At 38.9% G+C, this 22425-nt stretch overlaps 1 protein-coding gene across 1 annotated transcript in view; it reads left to right on the forward strand.

Moving 5' to 3' along the window:
* LOC126355344 (cilia- and flagella-associated protein 61-like) overlaps positions 1-22425 on the forward strand; it is a 223683-nt gene that overhangs the window by 70556 nt on the left and 130702 nt on the right. The window contains exon 5 of the mRNA XM_050005638.1: positions 8551-8697. Within this exon, the coding sequence (XP_049861595.1) occupies positions 8551-8697 (147 nt within the window). The remainder of the gene's footprint in view (positions 1-8550; positions 8698-22425) is intronic.

Below are 22425 nucleotides of genomic sequence, written 5' to 3' on the forward strand. Positions count from 1 at the left end.
GGAGAGAGCGGGGTGCACATTACGAGCCGTGAGAGGGGAGAGAGTGGGGTGCACATCACAAGCTGTGAGAGGGGAGAGAGCGGGGTGCACATAATGAGCTGTGAGAGGGGACAGAGTGGTGTACACATCACAAGCTGAGAGAGGGGACAGAGCAATGTGCACATCGAGAGCTGTGAGAGGCGAGACAGCGGGATGCACGTCACGAGCTGTGAGAGGCAAGAGAGAGGGGTACACATCATGACCTGTGAGAGGGGTGAGAGCGAGGTGCACATCGAGAGCTGTGAGAGGGGAGACAGCGGGGGGCACATCATGAGCTGTGAGAGGGGAGGAGAGAACGGGGTACACATTATGAGCTGTGAGAGGGAAAGAGGGGGGTGCACATCTCGAGCTGTGAGAGGGGAGAGAGTGGGGTACACATCACAACCTGAGAGAGTAGACAGAGCAATGTGCACATCGAGAATTGTGAGAGGGGAGACAGCGGGGTTCACGTCACGAGCTGTGAGAGGCGAGAGAGAGGGGTACACATCATGAGCTGTGAGAGGGGTGAGAGTGGGGTGCACATCATGAGCTGTGAGAGAGGACAGAGTGGGGTGCACATCACAAACTGTGAGAGGGGACGGAGCAATGTGCACATCGAGTGTGAGAGGGGACAGAGTGGGATGCACATCACAAGGTGTGAGAGAGGACAGAGCAATGTGCACATCGAGAGCTGTGAGAGGGGAGACAGTGGGGTACACATCACGAGCTGTGAGAGGCGAGGGAGAGAGGGGTATACATCATGAGCTGTGAGAGGGGAGAGAGTGGGGTGCACATCATAAGCTGTGAGGTGGGAGAGAGCAGGGTGCACATCACGAATTGTTCTTATCGATAAGCCAGACACGTGGAAGCAGCTGATGTCATACATACAATAGCATACTTACCATCACTCATCATAACTACTGTTATGCAAGTGCAGCTGCTGGTAATAGCTAGTCAACATCTATTGCAGTTGCACTTCTATTGTGTAACTGTATGCAACCTCCTATTGCCGCAAAAATGTCGCGAAATTTTAACCCTCAACAAAAATCTTCAAAGTCACTCTCACAGTTATTAATCTACAAGTATCTTCTACCATGGAGAAAACATGTACTGTTTACTGCACTTATTAAAATTCACTGTCTAGCCTATCCAAGTCACTACTCTAGAATTTGAAGTCAGTGTCATTGCAGGTTCATTGTTCACTTTCAGTACAATCCTTCAATGACACAGCCACGAAGGATGCCATATAGAACACCTGCATCTCGTTAGTGCGAAGTGCCTCATATTTAGTTGCAACAGACTCCCGTACACATGATGATTGTTGTTTGAGATGTACTACATCAGGTACGTCTCTCAGTTTTTCTAGTTCTCCTTCCTGGCTCTTCTAAAGACGTCTCTCACGCTGCAGAAAATGATTTTCGGACATGTGATATTTGATTAAGTAATACTTTAACTGTGAGAATCATAGGGAAATCTGGCGCTAGCGTCTAGTAAAGAGCACTTAAACTTCGATTCAATGGATGCCATTTATTTTGTAATGTGCTTCTTAACATAGCACTGTTACAGGGTGTATATGCACCGGGACAACCGAGAAATCCGGGAAAAGCTCAGGGATTTTTCCATTTGGGAGAAAACCAAGAAAAACCCGGGAATTTTTTAGAATTCTGGGAATTTTTCATAGTTTTAATTTTCAGTTAAATTTTTGTAATTTTAGCTCGTACTAACTGATAGCCTAACAAAGAGCTTTAATTTAGCCCGCAACTGCAGAATAGTGCTGCAGCAATAAAACCACAAACGATAGAAAAACTCAAAATTAAGGAAAATGTACCATTTACCCATTTACAAAACAAAAGAAAAAAGTGCGCATCCAACCGTCTACCGACAGCAAAATGTGTCAAACGCATTAGGACGAAGCTCACGCAATACTTCGTTACAACAAACTGCTTGTATGGGCATGACGTAACGACTGTTAACATTTCTAAGTCACGGGAAAAATATTGGGAATGGTGGTTTCAGAAGCGTTACTTTCAAAGTAAATTGACTTTTACGCATATCATTTGTCATGTGTGAGAATGCGCAATGCATTTCTTAAATCACGGAGCATGTGATTGTCTTTCGAAAACAAGCACTTTGAGGACGAGCCACGCAGAAAAATTTCAGGGCAGAAGACCAGACATTTATGTCATTAATTATATTTTTACTGGCACATTTCTGTTTGATATATCTTTAAAGGTAACAAACGCAAAAAACACCATTATTAAAAGTGAAAGCTTAGCTTTTCTTGTAGCTTTACTATATCTATATTAATTTAAACCAATAACTTCTCCTATTTGTTTGTTCACGCTACGTAACAGTGATATTGCTGTTGGATGACTACATCACGTGTCTTATGCTCTGATATCTGCTGTCATTAGCTGGCGATGTTACATGAGGGGAGCTAAGACTGACTGACAAAAGGTCATTGCAAACTCGATTTCAAAGCTTCGGAAACTAACGTGCTGCGTTTGGTGGGATTCGTATTTATACTTTCGTAATACGAAATATTTTGCTGGGTTTTGTTTCGTAAAGTGGCGGGAAATTCTACGCTGCTATATAAATTGTTTACCATTCAAAGGACTGGTAAGTTTTACAGCTACAAGGGAAAGTATACTGTCACTTATACAAGGGAAAGTATACTGTCACTTAACGCGGAAAAGGCATTATTTTCACTCAGGAAGAAGTGTATTTTCATCCGAAGAAAAGTGTATTTTTAACTTGGGAAGCCCGCATCTCGTGGTCGTGCGGTAGCGTTCTCTCTTCCCACGCCCGGGTTCCCGCATCTCGTGGTCGTGCGGTAGCGTTCTCTCTTCCCACGCCCGGGTTCCCGGGTTCGATTCCCGGCGGGGTCAGGGATTTTCTTTGCCTCGTGATGGCTGGTTGTTGTGTGATATCTTTAGGTTAGTTAGGTTTAAGTAGTTCTAAGTTCTAGGGGACTGATGACCATAGATGTAAAGTTCCATAGTGCACAGAGCCATTTCAACTCGGGAAAAATCTGGGAATGTTTTTTACGTGTCCGAGTATGCATCCTGTGTTAACTTACATGTGCGGTACTACACAGCATGCAACATATAACACCATATAATATAACACCATATAATAATAATAATAATAATAATAATAAACGACACTACTTCACCCCCTTGCTAATCATAGAGTACTACACTCACTACCGGTTTGCGTCTGTCAAATTATGCAGTATTTCTAAACAGCTGGGTAGAGTCATAACCTGTGCGACCAGACACTGTGGACACTGCCAGTCCTCTCCTATAACACACCTTCATGATGCAATTAACACCTAGAATGAAATAATTAACGCATTTGATGAGGTCCTTTACAAAACCTTACGCGCATGATTTTCAATGATGCCGCTACCATTCAACTCCTTCCAGCAATGACACCAGACTTTCTGTCTCAAACTTTTTAGCCAATCAGCGACCAGAGATTCCAATCAGTGGTCAGTAGGGGGCGACCATGCTGTCTCCATGTCCATGGTGACGCCGTAAGTCGCCGCAACTTCACCATCATCTCACAAGCAAAGTTTGAATCACAATAGCAACATGCGCTACATCACTATATGCGTCTTTTCCAGAGTGTTCGAATTATGGTAAAAAAAGTACAGCGTCCCATTTAACAAACATGTACTTACCTCGTTATCTCCGTCAATATAAACTTTTTGATTATTGTGCATGTACCAATGTATGTGCCCCATAGTCCGCTATGATTAACCGAAAACCGCATGCCGATACGTGCAATCGCCCACATATATATAATTCAGTTAGTCCTGCTGAGAAATTCATCAATGGAGTAGAAGGAATTGGCCACCAATAAATCCTTTAGGCTTCTCTTAAACTGAATTTCACTGGTTGTTAAACTTTTTATGGCTGCTGGCAAGTTATTGAAAATGTGTATTCCTGAATAATGCACATCTTTTTGTACAAGAGTAAGTGACTTTAAATCCTTGTGCAGATTATTCTTATTTCTAGTATTGATTCGATGAACTGAGCTGTTGGTTTGAAAAAGTGATATATTTTTAATGACAAATTTCATTAAGGAATAAATATATTGGGAAGCAGTAGTTAGTATCCCTAGTTTCCTAAACAGGCTTCTGCAGGATGTTCTTGAGTTCACACCACATATAACTCTCACTGCACATTTTTGTGCATGGAAAACTTTTGTTTGGCTTGATGAATTACTCCAAAAAATAATCCCGTATGACATTATGGAATGAAAGTAAGCATAGTATGCCAGCTTTTTCATTTTTATATCCCCTATGTCTGACACAATTAGCATTGCAAGTAGAGATTTGTTAAGACGCTTCAGCAGTTCTGTGGTGTGCTCCTCCCAGTTGAATTTATTATCAAGCTGTAATGCCAAGAATGTAACACTGTCCACTTCTTCTATCTGCTTGTCACCGTATGTTAGGCATATACTCGCAGGACACCCCTTACAAGTTCTGAACTGCATGTAGTGTGTTTTTTCGAAGTTTAGTGACAAAGAATTGACTAGGAAACAGTGATTAATGTCCACAAATATTTTATTACCCGATCTTTCTAAGACTACACTTGATTTTCTATTTATTGCAATGTTTGTATCATCAGCAAACAAAACGAACTTGGCATCTGATAATGTTATTGATATACACAAGAAAAAGCAAGGCCCTAAAATGGAACCTTGTGGGACCCCACAATTAATTAGTTCGCACTTGGATGATGCCTGATAGCTTAATACATGTCTCTTTCCTAATAACACCCTTTGTTTCCTGCCAGAGATATAAGATTTGCACCATTTCGCAGCATTTCCTGTTACACCGTAATATTCTAATTTATCTAAAAGGATATTGTGATTTACACAGTCAAATGCCTTTGACAGATCACAAAATAATCCAGTAGCAAGCAACTTTTTGTCTAATGAATTAAGCACATTTTCACTGTAAGTGTAGATAGCCTTCTCAGTATCAGAACCCTATAGAGATACAAACTGCGACTTTGACAGTATGTTATTTGAGATAAGGTGGTTAAAAAGCCGATTGTACATTACTTTTTCTAAAATTTTTGAGAATGCTGGCAAAAGTGAAATTGGACGGAAATTTGATGCTATTTCTTTATCTCCCTTCTTAAACAGTGGCTTAACTTCAGCATATTTCAACCATTCAGAAAATATTCCACTGATAAACGACTGCTTACACAAAGAACTTAATATGTTACTTAACTCATAATCACATACTTTAATTAACTTTGTTAATATTTCATCATACCCACTAGATGTTTTTGATTTTAAAGATTTTATGATTGACATTATTTCTGCTGGGGTAGTGAGGGTCAAATTCATATTATGGAAGTTACTTGAAATTTCTGGTCTAAGGTATTCCACAGCAGCTTCTACAGAACCTCAGAACCTCATCGTCTCAGTAACAGCTATAAAATGCTTGTTGAAAAGTTCTTCAAAACTATACATATCTGTCACCAGTGTATCATTTACTCTTAATGCCATTTGTCCCTCTTCATGTCTGGTTCTACTGGTCTCCTCCTTCACTATATCCCATATTGTCTTTATTTTGTTACCTGATATGACTATCTTTTCCTTGTATTATATTTGCTTTGATGTTCGTATTACAGTCTTCAATATTTTGCAGTATTTCTTGTAATATGATATAGCATCAACATCATAACTGTTTCGGATTGACAGATACAGTTTGCTTTTTGTTTTAGAAGATACCCCTATTCCTTGAGTAATCCATGGCTTCTTAGTAGACTTTGCTCTAACCTTGGTTAGTTTTGGGGGAGAACAGTGTTCAAATAAGGTAAGCACTTTATTAGCAAAAGTGTTATATTTTTCATTCATGCCATGAGCACTGTGAACATCAGTCAAGTCAATGTCTCTGAGGACTGTCCTAAAATAATCAATTTTTGGCTTATTGATTACCCTCTTGAGCTCAGATTTAACAAATTTTATATCCTGTTCAGTATTAACATTTTACAGATGGAACTGCATGTCATGGTCTGAGAGGCCATTGACTATTGGTTTTGTGACATAATTTTGTTCATTGGACTTTTCTATAAAGATATTATCAATGGCTGTTTGTGAGCAATTGGCTACCCTAGTGGGGAACCTTACAGTTTGAATTAAGTTGAATGATAGTGTTACTAACTCAAATAAGTTCTTATTGGGAGAGTCTTTAAGGAAATCTACATTGAAATCACCAGCAACCACTATTTCTTCATTTTTGGTTGTTAAATGAGCCAGTACAGCTTCAAGGTGGTTTATGAACAGATTAAAGTTACCTGCAGGTGCTCGATATACACTTAATATTATGAAGGATTTTTTGTGAGATTCTACTTCTGTTGCACATGCTTTCATATGCTATTCTAAGCAAAATTTATGAATGTCTATGTTCTTAAATTTCAGTTTCTGATGAATGTGGCAACTCCTCCTTTCTCCATTTCTGCTCTACAAAATCGAGATGCTAACCTAAACCCTGTAACACGTAAAAGTTCTCTACCAGTGGTCACATGTTATAAAATGACTTTTTTATATGATATTTATATTTATATATGTGTTTGGAGAGAGAGAGAGAGAGAGAGAGAGAGAGAGAGAGAGAGAGAGAGAGAGAGAGAGATTTTTGATTGAGATTTTTACTTTAAGTCGTAACTTGCTGCCTCCTTGAATGATCAGCTTCTGCATCAGTTGGTGACGTATTACAATTTGGAGGAAGTTATTGTTCTTTGAGGTTTAAAATACGACTTTGTTAGTTACTTGGCCGTATTGCGAATAGCTTTGAGCTCAAGTTTTCGTCGCTTTTCATACCTAAGGGATCACTATTGTAAGTAAATAAGATCAAACAGCTATCTGCTTTTCGTGAGAAAAGGAGATTGCGTGGCACACGAACTTCCTTCAAACTACACGTCCAGCTACATCAAAATTGGTCAGTGGAGTTCAGCACCAAACTTTGTACAAGAACAGAATCCAATTACTGTAATTAAGAAATTATGAGAGGTTGTTACTTATTGAATGAAAACTATAGAGACTGCATTTCTTTTCCTGTATTTTAGTGAACTTTGTACACTTACAATTTTGTCGATTGATTGACGGCGACGACAATGAAGTTCACCTCCTTTTTCCAAAAACAAGAGATTTGTATTCTTCATTTCCAGAAAATTTGTATACATAAATGTCTGGCAACTTTTACACATACTTTACTCGATTTTATCACTAAAATATCGATTTTCATTAAATGTAACAGTACGTTGTGAGCGATAGCCTGGCAACACGTCCTCTTTCCACAAGATACACTTTAACAGTTCTCTTTTTTTTAATTTTTTTTTTAAAAGAGTCCATACTCGAAGAGTCACAGCTACTATCGTTGCGGGGATTGCGTGCTAAAGAGTTTATTGCTGTCCAGCTGCGCTTCACTTCACTTCAAGTAGTTTTTTAATCAAATTTACATTTACTGTATTTACATACATTACTAAGCTTCTCAGAATAAAATCAGACACAAATTAGTTAAAAATTAAGAAAAGGGGCCGTGAGGCTCACATAACATTACAATGTTCAGAGAGGCAAATTATGTCAGCTGGGTTTGAGGACTCTAATTCCTCTATGCAGATAATTAATTCATTAATTTTATTTCACAGTCCTCGAATATTTCGATGTAATAAAGATAGCAGACATATCTCATTGACTGAGTTAAAATTGGCTAGAGTTGAAATATCTGCTGATTGTTAAAAATTCTTAACCAGTAGCTGTTTATGCTAATGTAATAAGTTAGAATTATGTGTTTTGGTTTGTTTCTCAAACTGAAGATTCGTCTCAGTCCTAACCTCTCTTAAAATTTGGTTTCTTCCTGTCCTCCCTACCCTAAAAAGGATCTTTTATGAACACCATAACCACCAGTATTTTATCACTCATGGCAGTGCCTCCCTCCGTTAACTTTCCTGCTATTTTCTCAGCCAGTTTACCCTTCCTTTTCCTGTTGACGTGAAGGCCATGCCTAGTATAATCCCACCTATTGAGAGAATCAACAGGAACCACACCAATGGGTGACCCTGCACCCGACATAAGCTGCTGTTGTGGAACGAAACAGCGCAAACGGGAGAGGCCTCTTGCGCTTTCCTCTCCTTAATTTAGTAACATGTTGCTCCCCTAACGATACGGATGTTGTGAAGTGGAACCACGACCTAAAGACTACAGGGATATTTTTTGTCATTTTGGGTTAGGGCTTCCACGGAAGCACTACTGTAGACCCCAGTCGTTGCATAACAGAGTGCCTGGACATATATCCTAAACTGTTTTTAAATCATGAATCTACAAGATACTGTCTTTTTCAGTGAATAAATTCCTTTGGCATTTCCATGTCATATACTCGTAATGTTTGTTGGATTTATTCAAGTTGACGATCAGCCACCAGACTGCGATATAGCTGGACGGCAACTTCATTCTATTAATGTGTTAATTTGACTGAGAGTTGTGTCATTAAAGTTCATTCCATCCAAACAGGGAACGAAAAAGCATAGTGATCAACGGCCAGTGCGTCGTGCGGTACGACTACCTGTATCTGTTTTGTGGACGGCAGTTCCAGAAGCCGGAAGTTCACGACCGACTGAAGTATGTGTACAACGCGGAGGAGTGCCACAGCCTGATACTGTAAGTACTTGTGCTCTGCACTGCCATGAGAATTAATTATTTCGTCTCTTCATTTATTTTCGGAATATAAAATGATTCACAAAAAGATATCTCTTGGTGCTCTCAATTTTAAAAAAATTCTGCACTTACACAGAGCTAACATTTTAGTGACATGTCAAAGTAAAACTCCATCTCTTTTTTTGTGATGTTACGGCTTTTCGTGGGGCCGTTCATGTGAGATATTTGTTTGTCCTTGATTTTACAGTTTTATGCTTGAGGCCTCGTGTTCTTCTTGTATCTGCAGAGAGGAATGGAGAAAGTTACTAAGTGTGTCATGGAGGGAATAAGCTGAAAGTATAGAATACTTCTGTGTGAATCATGAAATGAGTGTGAAGAGTGATTTCGATTTTCAGTTGCACTATTTGATCAAACGTCCTGGATACACCTATGCAGTAAGGAATTGACCACTAGATGTCACTGCAACCGGCCGGCCAGAATAAAAGGAGGCAGAGAGTATTGTGCTATCAATACGCACTCCGCTACTCGACTCGCTGCGGCTCACTTGTACATCTACATCTACATACATACTCCGCAAGCCACCCAACGGTGTGTGGCGGAGGGCACTTTACGTGCCACTGTCATTATCGCCCTTTCCTGTTCTAGTCGCGTACGGTTCGCGGGAAGAACGACTGCCGGAAAGCCTCGAATCTCTCTAATTTTACATTCGTGATCTCCTATACCTCATCCAGAAACGCACCCTCTCGAAACGTGGACAGCAAGCTACACCGCGATGCAGAGCGCCTCTCTTGCAGAGTCCGCCACTTGAGTTTGCTAAACATCTCCTTAAGGCTATCATGCTTACCAAATAATCCTGTGACGAAACGCGCCGCTCTTCTTTGAATCTTCTCTATCTCCTCTGTCAACCCGACCTGGTAAGGATCCCACACTGATGAGCAATACTCAAGCATAGGTCGAACGAGTGTTTTGTAAACCACCTCCTTTTTTAATGGACTACATTTTTAAGGACTCTCACAATGAATCTCAACCTGGCACCCGCCTTACCAACAATTAATTTTATATGATCATTCCACTTCAAATCGTTGCGTACGCATACACCCAGAGATTTTACAGAAGTAACTGCTTCCTGTGTTTGTTCCGCTATCATACAATCATACAGTAAAGGATTCTTCTTTCTGTGTATTCGCAATACATTACATTTGTAATGTATACCCTTCGTTACCGTCGCCCGCGCACACCAACGCCACTAGCCCAACGCCATGGTTGGACGCCAGGGAAAGCAGCTCGCGGCCACATTTGAGCTTCTCATCAACGCGATGGGGAGCAACAGAGGCCGCCGACGAAACCTGAAGCACACTCAGCGGAAACGCAAGGACGTGCAGTGCTACAGGTCCCAGAAACTGGGGCACACTGCGAATGCTTGCAAGAACGCCGTCGCGTGCTTGAAGTGCGTGGTAGCGCACGACACTCGCAGTTGCACCAAGCCACGAGGGGTGGCCAGCAGATGCGCGAACTGCGGCGGTTCACACGCCGCCAACTCGCGTAGCTGCGGCTATCTCAAGGGGTTTCGCCGCCAGCCCGCCGCGAGACGCCCTGAGGCGATGTCTGGTGCCATGACGCCCCCCCCCCCTCCCCCCCCCCCCTCCCCCCCGCTCTGACAAGGGGTGCGAGCCGCACCGACTCGAAGCGGCCACTGACGACGCATGGCTGGCTTCCAAGCCGCCTTTGCAGCCGAACGGGCCTTCAAGGCCTGGCCAGACAGAATGCGGCCTGGCCGTCCGGCCTATGGCCTTGAACCGCAGCCGGCAGGCCGCACTGTTGAATCGCTCGTTATTGTACGGCGGCGGTCACACAGAGTGCGGCTTTGACGCACCGGCAAGCGGCCTGCCGCTCCGACCGGCGCCGGGTTGTCACAGATCACAGACTCGCCGCACGCCGGAGCGGCTGCTTGCCTCTGTTGGCGCACTCAACTGCTCTGCGGTCACACAGGAAGCAGCGGCTTGAGGCGGTTTTTGTCTTGCAGCTCGTAGTGCATGCATCATGGACACAGAAAGACTTATATAGGAGGTGAGACAATACAAATTTTTGTATGATCCACGCGATCCTGATTTGGAGGTAGAATACTTTTGCCCTCGACGTACTCTTGATAGAAAGCTGAATTCTCAGAAATAGTGTTGTCGCTGTGACGTCCATAATTTCCAGTATCAACTATTGTAAACTCGTAGTATGGATCAACGATCGCCAGGAGAAGCAGCGAAAAGAATTGTTTGTAACAGAAGAACTGGGATCCACTATCCTTCGGGCATTTTAACCATCTTTTCCGTCTATGCTTCCAAGGCAGTTCGGAAACCCCCTAAGTTCTAGAAATCCTTCTTCAGATTTCTTCCACATCTCTGTTGTAGGAGTAGGTAAATACATGGGTTGTAGAACAGTCCATATTGCCTGGCACACTTGTTCCACAAGTTCTGAGACTGTTGAACGTCCTAACCGAAAAGAAAAAGCCTTGATCTGGTGACTGTCGCCTGTAGTCAGGATATCTGGAAAAGATTAAGATAAATTATGCCGATAGAACGAATAGATAAGTTAACGACCAAAGATATGTTTGTTTAAATTCAATGACAATGTTATGAATACAATGAAACAAAACAATCTATTAAGTAGAAAGTTCTCTCTAGCGCGACATACGGATGCTAGATGTTACTATCGTTTGCTGCATTCCTAAACACTGCAGATAAATTTATCACTTCACTCGTAACTACATTGTGGGATAGCACTTTCTTCCCCCAAACCTTTCATATGATACTGCAAAACTGAAATGGAATAAATTATACGACTTCTGTTTGAAGCACAAAGAGGCCACAAATGGTAAAACTTACCTCAAACAAATGACTAGTCTCTGCCTTGTATCAACTGGCTTTCTCCGGTTCGTTGTGCACTCCTCCGTGCTACCTTTTCATCAGGCGATGCAGTTCCTCGAAACACTCTCAAAAATGTTCAAATGTGTGTGAAATCTTATGGGACTTAACTGCTAATGTCATCAGTCCCTAAGCGTACACACTACTTAATCTAAATTATCCTAAGGACAAACACACTCACCCATGCCAGAGGGAAGACTCGAACCTTTGCCGGGACCAGTCGCATAGTCCATGACTGCAGCGCCTTAGACCTTAAACATTCTCGCGACATACGAAAATATTTGAAGAACCTATATTCGTCAGACTCTAGATCAATACACAGCTGATGGTATTCTCCTAAGCTTTCTCTCTTGCTATTAATGTCGTGCACCCAACATCTCCTCTTCTTGGTGCCAATTCTTATCGCTAGTGCGAGCTTACTCATTTCTGCACTTTAAGCATAATAATGGGGTTCGGCCCTTTCCACAGTGTAACAGCTGACGCATCAAGAGTCGCTGCGGCCGGCCGTTGCCTGTGTGGCGTCCCTGGCCGCTGACTGGACCCGCCTGCCGCTGCGCCGTCCGTCTCAGCGGCAGGCCGGATTCTGTCTGGCCAGGCCTTTAAGGAAGAGCTCGTAGCTGTCCATCGTCAGATCCAGCAGCTGCGCGAGGAGTTGCGAGTTCTCAAGAAGAAGGTGCCCGCTCCCGCACCCGCCTCCACACAGACGCCCATCACCTCGCCGCCTTCAGAAATGCGCATGGCGATGGACGTCGAGTCACCTGGACTGCCTCTCCCTGTGACGGCAGTCCCACGGACCAAGGAAAAGGCGCCGCCAGTCACCTCCCACGTCGAGGAAGACACTTCCGAGGAGGAGGAGCTGCCCCTGTGCCTGCCGCTCCCTGATGAGCGCAGTGTGCAGCCCTTCCTCAAGAAGATCACGGCGTCCATTGCGGATGGGTCGTACCCTCATAGGGACAACCCACGCCGCCAGACGTGCCCAAGCCTCCCCTTCCCCACCACCCGTGCGACCTCCGCCACACACGTGGTCTGTTGCACGAGGTGGTATCTCGGAAGGAGCTACGAGCGATCAGCGCCCTCCCTATCTTCATCCCCGACGGCTGGGAGCACATCTACCAGGTCGCTGAGAAGTGGCTCAAGGAGGAGTGGCGCTCCGGTAGAAGAAAACCTTCCCAGAGGACGTAGCCGCCATTGCCTACTTCGAAAATCTTTGAAATTAGCCTGAGGACCATCTGTACCAGAGGCCATCGTTACCACCATTTCCTACCATGGAGGAACAGCTTCTCTAAGTGCTTAGACTCCTGCCCCATCCGACTCAATGTTTAGTCCGTGCTTTAAGTGAGTGAGTGAGTGAGTGTCCTGTCAATAGAGAAGCAGTAACAGCAGAATTGGTCGGTCAGGAGAGCCCAGCGACCTCGAACGTGGTCTAGTCATTGGATGTCAACCGAGTAACAAATCATCTTCCGAATTCGACTGTTGGTGATGTGATTCTAAAGTGAAAACGCGAAGGTACAACCACAGCATACCGGTACCAGGCAGACCTCATGTAATACCTGACAGGGACCAGCGAGCAGTGCGAAGAATGGTTGTAAAAATACTATGAAATCAGCGGAACGAACCACTCGTGAATTGCAAAGTACTACGACTGGAAACGAGTGATCTGGGGTGACGAACCACACTGTACCTTGTCGCAATAAGATGGAAGTGCTGAGGTTTGGCAAATACCTTGAGAACGTTACTTGCCATCAGGTGTACTGCCACCAGGGGTGTGCATAGGAGGTGATGTTACGATATGGGATTTTTTTCGCGGTTGCGTTGTGCACCTCTTACTGCATTTATGAAAATACTAAATGTGGAAGAATAAAAAATGTCGCGTGACTAGGACCTCCCATTGGGTAGACAGTTCGCCGGGTGCAGGTCTTTCGATTTGACCTCACTTGGGCGACTTGCGCGTCGATGGGGATGAAATGATGATGATTAGGACAACACAACACCCAGTCCCTGAGCAGAGAAACTCAGACGCAGCCAGGAATCGAACCTGGGCCCGTAAGATTGACATTCTGTCGTGCTGACCACTCAGCTGCTAAGGGCAGACGAATGTGAAGAATGTGAACACTTTTTACAGCGCTCTATACTGCATACAGCAGAGGAACAGTTGAAAGATGGTGAATGTATCAGCATGACAAAGCACACTGTCATAAAGCAGCATCTGTGAGGCAATGGTTTGTGGAGAATAACATTCCTGAAGTGGGCTGGCCTGAACTTACTGGAACACCTTTGGAATGAGAAGAATCTCGACTTCACTCCAGACTCGAGCGTCCAACATCACTACCTCTGGTTCGGCTCTGTACGAAGTATGGGTTGCCATTCCTCCACATACATTCAGAAACATAATTGAAAGTGTCTCCAGCAGAGTTCGAGCTGCTGTAAAGGCAAAGGGTGGATATTTTCAATATTAATCTACACTATAATTATGGCAAACGTGCAAATAATTTTGATCATGTACTAGGTAGCTGCCGCTACTTCGCACGCGTTAGACTGTATGGCCTGAAGATTTTTTTTTTTTTTTAACGCGTACATTCTAAGCATCTCACGCTAATTAAGGCCATATAGGCAGGGTCTTTTGCGAATGTATTTCTGACCAAAAACCTATTCTGGTAGCTCGTGTCTACTGTTTTTGTCAATCATGATTTGTGCGTTCTTGTGCAGATACACTTCCTCAGCAACTTTCATCTCCTAACAAATGTTTCTTTATATCTAACCGAGAGGTGAAATACTAATTTTCATTAATTTACCTTTAAATTTTTTAAATGTAGCGCAATATTTTCTTAAAAATTTTCATCGCTACTGCATTCCCTTAGGGGTTGAGTTTCTGGCAACAAAGAAGCACGTATTTTTTAAATTTCTAATCGGTAAGTGAAATACCACTTATAGATGTAGCCTTAAAATCATCTAGTAATTCTTTAGTAATTATTTATTTTGAAAAATAACTGCAATAAAAAAACAACTTTATTGTAGACAACCGGTTTCTGTAACAGTAAGTTACTATCTTCCGATCTGTCATGAAATTGCAAGAAGTGCTAAAAACAGTTATACAAATAGTGCAACATTAATTCATAGAAGAACCATATGTCAACATGTCTTCATAAAGGTTACTGTAAAGATCTTGTGCTATCTACACACAAAATCCTTCCATTGAATTTCCAAATACATAAAACATGGAATGAGTGATGCGTTGGCCCGTCAAAATTAAAATTACTATGTACACCACAACTCGCCAAAACATTGTTCCCGTAACATAACGTAACTTCATGCCTACCAGGGCGCCCATGACTAAATGTCAAAAGCCAATGCATGAGAAGAACTGACCACAAGCACAACGGTTGTCGTTGCAGTACACAGACTCTTTTCAAAAGTCAAATACGTAATTTAAAAACAACTATGATTCCAAATATACACCTGTAAAAGTCTGAAATGTTTATAAAATACAAGGTATACAACTTGACTTCTGCCGTTTTCCCCCAACATTTGAGGCTTCAATGAAACAAATTCGTTACACATGTATTATTCAAAGTATTTTCCATCGCTGGCCACTACTTTCTCCCATCTTTCGGGCAGTGTACGAAACCCGCGATGAAAAAATTGTTCATCTTTCGAAGCGATCCACGAATCGATCCAGTTTATGACTTCTTCATGAGATCGTTAGTGTTGCTCAGCCAGGCCATGCGCCATTGATCTAAGCAAGTGATAGTCAGAGGGAGCAGTGTCTGTAGAATACGGAGAGTGGGGTAGTACTTCCCATTTTAACGTTTCCAAGTACGTTTTGACCTCTTTTGCAACGTGGGTTCGAGTGTTGTCGTGCTGCAAAATCACTTTCTCCTGCCTCTCGCTGTATTACGGCCGTTTGTCTCTTAATGTTCTGCTCAAACGCATTAACTGCGTTGGATAACGAGCACCTGTGACTGTATCACTTGGTTTTAACACCTCATAGCACACGACGCCGAGCTGGTCCCAGCAGACGCAGAGCATGATCTTGGAGCCGTGAATATTCGGTTTTGCCGTCAGCGTGGAAGCATAGCTGGGATATCCCCATGGTTTTTTGCGTTTAGGGTTATCATAATGCAATGCAGAAATCCCTTCCGTTTTTGCTCTGGAGCAACTGTTCACAAACACACAAACGCCGTTAAATGTCCCTTGGTTTCAGCACACACTAGACCCAAGTTCCTTCTTTCTGAATCATGCCCATAGCCTTGAGACATTTTGAAATGGCTTGCTGTGTCACTCCCATTAATCGTGCCAATTCTTCTTGAGTTTGAAGCGAGTCTTCACTCGGCAATTTCCAATTCTGCATCTTCGAAAACATTCTCTCTTCCACCACTGTACCAGTCTACGACGTTAAAATCACCGTTCTTTAAAACCAGTCACGACACGTTCTTTCACAAATAGCGTCCTTACCATATGTACCTGAGAGCATTCGATGAGACTCAGCCGCTGTTTTCTTCATATTGAAACAAAACAGTAATACCTCCCGCAAATGACGAGAATTAGGCTCCTAACTGATGTTTTCAATCAATAAGAACTTTATGGTGCAGACACAAATCGACTAATGTTTGAATGAGGTTATGTTGACCGAAGTCCAAGCTAATTGCCTAACGTCTGCGATCTGTTTCTTTCGACCGCTACTTACCGTTGTTGCCACCTATCGGCAAACGGCTGAAGCAAAGTTGTACACCTCGTATTTTTAATGATTACTTCATTACAGAATACTGCTAAGAAACACTATACGCCATATTTGCGATATTTGCGTTATATCTTTAAAAAACTGCTAGCTGATATCAGCGCACACTCCGCTGCAGAGTGAAAATCTCATTCTGAAAACATCCCCCAGGCTGTGCCTAAGCCACATCTCCTCCGCAATATGGTTTCTTGCAGGAGTGCTTCTTCTGCAAGGTTCGCAGAAGAGCTTCTATGAAGTTTGAAAGGTAGGAGACGAGGTGCTGGCGGAATTAAGGCTGTGGGCAAGGGACGTGAGTTGTGCTTGGGTAGCTCAGTTGGCAGAGCACTTGCCCGCAAAAGATAAATGTCCCGAGTTCGAGTCTCAGTCCAGTACATTGTTTTAATCTGCCAGGAAGTTTCATATCAGCGCAAACTCCGCTGCACAGTGAAAATCTCATTCTGGAATGAAATTTTCTGTGTTCATGGAATCTATATTTACAAAACAAAAAATAGAAAAACTGTTAATGGTTTTTTATTTGAAAAAGCATTTGAAAAAGATTACATACTATAAATTTCAGAGGTAATGTAAACTCATTTAAACTTAATCATTTCTTAATTGCTGCAAAACAAAAAATTTTGGGACAGTCAGAAACATATACAATTATTTAACGGTGTGAAAATTAATTTAAATTTGTTTTGTGTGTACAACATGCAAACTAATACTAAAATCATGGAATATGGATATCAAACCCAAAATTATACGATCGCCACAGAAAAAGATATATATAAAAAATGTAGGAGAAGGAAAATAGATATTTTCAGAAAAAAGTGATACTGGTTAGATATTATATTAAATTACTGGACTACAGTTAGCAATGACTAGACATCTTCCTTTAACAGGCTCAGCTTGCATTGAAATACCAGAAAAAAAGAAAAAAGCTTGCATTAATGTAAAGAATTATGATCAACAATGTCTTCTTGGTCTGTAACTTTCACATTAAATCAACTAGATATATAGAAATTTAAAAATCCAGATAGAACAACCAATTATAAGGGATTAGTTATCGAATTTGAGAAGAAATTCCATAATATACCTAATATCGCATTCCCTGTTAAAATTCCAAAATGTGAAAAAAACTAATATCTGTATTGTAAATGAAATCAAATTTGAGAAAAAGTTACCTAATATCTGATTCTCTGTTAAAATTGATGAAATTCCAAAAAGTGAGAAAAAACTAATATATTTATTAACATTTATGATTTTGATGAAACAATCATTTATACAGAAAAACATATATTATTATATTTAAAAAAAGAAAATAATTCACACAACTGTTGGATAAAAGATTTATCTCGATATCTTTTAATGCAAAATTTCAAAATGTAAAGACTCAAAATTTATTTATGATTACGTTTATAACATTTTAATAATAAAGAAAAATTAGACAATTACTAAAAATGGTTTAACTAATAAACCTATCAAAACAGAAATACCAGAAGAAAATGGATACATGAAATTGAAAAATTATAAGTATACTCAAAACGTACTATTTGTTGTTTATGCACGTTTTGAAAATTGTTATTCAATGTGAATAATTGTCAGTCCATCCAGAAAATTCTTCTAATATAAATTATCATAACATGAGCCAAGTGGTTTTTGTTATTATATTAAATATAGACATGGACACTACAAAGATCCACTTGTATATAGAGGACCAAACAGCCAAAAAATTTCTCAAATGTATGAAAAAAGAGGCTGAAGAAATTGGGAGAATGTATTCTGAAACTGAATAAATGAGACCACTAAAGTTTGAAGAACAATCAGTCACAATTAATCTAAAATTTTATCTTTATGGCGAAATCATTAAAGAAATTGTACAAATGTTCATGTTCATGATCATTTGACAGGAAATTACATCAATTCATTATGTAATAATTGTATTTTACAATTAAAACACCCTAATTTTGTACCAATTTATTTACATAATTTATCTGCCAATGATCCTAATCTTGTTGTGAAATAAGTTGATAATGTAGTTGTTGTTGTGGTCGTCAGTCCTGGGACTGGTTTGATGCAGCTCTCCATGCTACTCTATCCTGTGCAAGCCTCTTCATCTCCCAGTACCTACTGCAGCCTACATCCTTCTGAATCTGCTTAGTGTCGCCCTCTACGATTTTTACCCTCCACGCTGCCCTCCAGTACTAAATTGGTGATGCCTAGATGCCTCAGAACATGCCCTACCAACCAATCCCTTCTTCTAGTCAAATTGTGCCACAAGTTGATAATATTGAAAAAAAATAGCTTCAATACCAAATAATGAAGAAGCTATAGTAGTTTAGGTATCCAAACAGAAAAGCTAAAAATGTGATTGGTGGGTACAAATTTTCATAAACTTTCTTCAAATTTAAGAAAGAATTAGATGCAAAATTTAAAAAAAAATTCCAGGCGATCCAAGGAATGTAGTAAGTAAAAAAGGAGTGTATCTTTATGATTTCATAGACAGTTGGGAAAAATTTGAAGAAAGAGAACTTCCACTAAAAGAAGAATTTCATAATAAATTAAATTAATGTTATATTAATGAAGAATATTACAATCATATTAAACTAATTTGGGACAAATTTAAGATAAAGAATGTAGGAGAGTATCATGATCTATATTTAAAAACTGATGTTTTATTATTAGCTGATGTTTTTGAAATTTTGGAAGAACTTGCCTGGAAGCTTATGGTATAGATCCAGCTAGGTATTTTACACCACATCTTTTATCTATAAATTTGATGTTAAAAATGACTGAACATGCACTTGAATTATTGGATGATTATGATATGATTGTAATGGTTGAAAAGGACTAAAGGAGGTATATCACAATGTAGTAAAAGATATGTTAAAGCGAGTAATAAAGAAACAAAGAATTTTGATAAAAATATTGTACTGAATATTTTAAGATATCTAGATGCAAATAACTTGTGTGGATGTGCTATGTGTCAAGATTTGCCATATGGAGGTTTCAAATAGGGGTGACCCAATGTCATTCAATTCTAAAAAAATTCAGATAATTTCACATAAAATTTCAGAGAATTCTACAATCGTCTATATTTTCTAAGTAGATTGGAAAATGCAAAAAAAAGTACATGATTTACATAAAGATTTCCCATTAGCTCCTAAAAATGAAATTGTTCCACAAACTGAAGAAAAAATGATTAACTCCTTTAGATGATATATGTAATTAGGTTGTTCTTTATAAAAATCTTAAATTATTTTATCTTTATGAATGAAAATAGCAAAAATTCGTAAGCTCTTACAATTTAAACAATGTGATTCATTAAAAAAGTATACCAATTTATACACAGATGTGATGAATAAAGCAAAAAATGATTTTGAAGAAGATTAATACAAATTGATGAATAATCCAGTTTTTGGAAACATGTCGAAAAATATAAAAAAAGAGAGTAGATATAAAAATAGTCTAAAGCTGAAAATGTAACAAATTACTAGTTAACCTAAATTTTAAAAATAGAACAATATTTAAAGAAAATTTAGTTGCTATTAATAAGAATAAAACTAAAATTCCATGTAGTAAACCCATTGATACTAGAATTGATATAATTTGTTTATCAAAATGCTAATGTATGAATTTCACTATAGTGTCATAAAACCAAAATATGGAGACAATATTCAAAGTTTGGTATTAAGATACTGACAGATCAGTCTATAATATAGAAGTTGAAGACATTTATGAAGATATACATTCTATGATTAATTACTTTGATAGTATTGATTATACAGGAAATAATATTTATTATATACATCAGGTCAATGAAAACTTTTATAAATGTCTTAGATGAATGCAGTGGAAAAATCAAAAGCAATAAAGAGATGTGTAGTTCACTATAAAATAAGTTTACAATATTTTTTAACAATAAACCATATTATGGAACTTTGAATTCGATGTGAAATTCCAAAAATGAAATTTATGCAATTGAGGACAATAAAACAGCATCGAGTCCATATGCTAATAGTGGATTTATTTTACAATATAAAATGGATACATAGCAGTGTTGACATTATGAAGGTCACATTTGATATATTTATGTTTTCTGTCCAAAAATAAATCAGCTTGGCTTAATTCTTTTTAAATTACATAAAATTAACACTTCATATATTTATGTTTTTCCTAAGCTGTATACTCAACCATCATAAAAATTTTTAAACTCATAATTACATTAAAATTTGAAAAAAATTATCATAATTCTCAGTGTAATGTGCATACAATGATTAACGTTCCACAGATTTTTCAAATAACAAATTTTATGTTCTTTTTTAAATATATATTTTGTTTAAATTTTCTAACTCTAGCTAAACATCACTGAGGACCAGGATTACATTTTTTATTTGTTATGCTCTATAGTGCTTTATTACAGTCATTAGCATAGTTGTCTGCGAGGTTATATCCTTATAAAAAATTTAAATCTTAAATTTCTCTTCAGTTTAAACTTTTTTTGGTATGTACTCATCATTTTTTAAGAGCTGATCATTCTTAAATGATAACAACATTTTTGAGTGTTCATCAATATTTTTGAGTATTCCTCACTTCTAATTAATTTTAAATGTTCATTGTAATGATATTTAGAAACAAATTCCAACATGCTTAAACCATTAGATTTTTATTATGTAGTATTTTAAGATATTTATTTTAACAAGATCCATTAACTGTTCTATAACCACATTTTGTAAATAAACAGTTGATTTCTCAACCCCACATTTTTACAATTGCATTAATGGATTCGACTTAATGGAATATACTAATTAGAAAAATGAAAATTAAATATTTAAAAAAATATAATAAATGGTTAATTTTTAGGTATTATAAACAGCAAATTTAAATATAAAGCAAGAACAAGTTTTAATTACACAAACATCTCAAAAATGATATCGACTGGCAGTGCAAAATGGCTAAGCAGGGATCGCTAGAGGACAAATGTAAGGATGTTGAGGCTTATCTCTCTAGGGGTAAGATCGATACTGCCAACAGGAAAGTTAAAGAGACCTTTGGAGAAAAGAGAACCACTTGTATGAATATCAAGAGCTCAGATAGAAACGCAGTTCTAAGCAAAGAAGGGAAAGCAGAAAAGTGGAAGGAGTATATAGAGGGTCTATACAAGGGCGATGTACTTGAGAACAATATTATGGATATGGAAGAGGATGTAGATGAAGATGAAATGGGAGCTATGATACTGAGTGAAGAGTTGACAGAGCACTGACAGACCTAAGTCGAGATAAGGCCCCGAGAAAAAATAGTCGATTGATTTTTTATCTTTGATGATGTCAAATTGTAGAATATTTATTAAGAAATGGAAGAAATGAGTTTTTCCCTTAATGTGGCATTTAGACCCTGCCCCCAAATAATTTTTAATAGCTTCCGACTTATTTCATGATTTTTAAACAAGTAACACAATTGAAAGGGGATAGTGAAATAAATTTATATAATCTCATTATGAATTACTCAAAGACAAAATATTGTGGAAAATCAAAAAACGACTATGAAATCATGTACAGTTTATAATGATAAAACTGCTAATGATTGTGTAGCTTAAATAATTTTTCATGAGAAATAGTATTTAACTTATGATGTTCAACATAGAATATTGAGAATTTTTAATCATGATATTTGTGGTAAATTAGAAAATTATAATTCTCCACCACATTTATTGCCATTGTAGAAAAAATATTGAGATTCAAATTATTTGGTTATTGAGCAGGAAGGTTTTAAAAATAATATGTAAGCAGAAATAAAATTGTTTAATATTTATGGTAAATTATAAAATTAATATTTCTTCACTATCTTCTCACAATAATAATAACCTGCTGTATTTCTTGTAGTCATAAATAAGAGAGAGGTTTTTTTAAATTTATCCCAATAATCTATATTTCTTTCCTCATAATAATTCGCTATTTTTTATAGTCATAAAAACGAGAGAATTTTTTCCTTTTTTTTCAATGATATCTTTTCTTATAATTATAAAATATCCATACATAATATTCTTTACTAGAAACTCCTATAAAATTATCAATTCCATCACTGTGTTTTCATTTCTCAAATGTT

This window comes from Schistocerca gregaria, chromosome 3 (assembly GCF_023897955.1).
Source record: "Schistocerca gregaria isolate iqSchGreg1 chromosome 3, iqSchGreg1.2, whole genome shotgun sequence".
Taxonomy (NCBI): domain Eukaryota; kingdom Metazoa; phylum Arthropoda; class Insecta; order Orthoptera; family Acrididae; genus Schistocerca; species Schistocerca gregaria.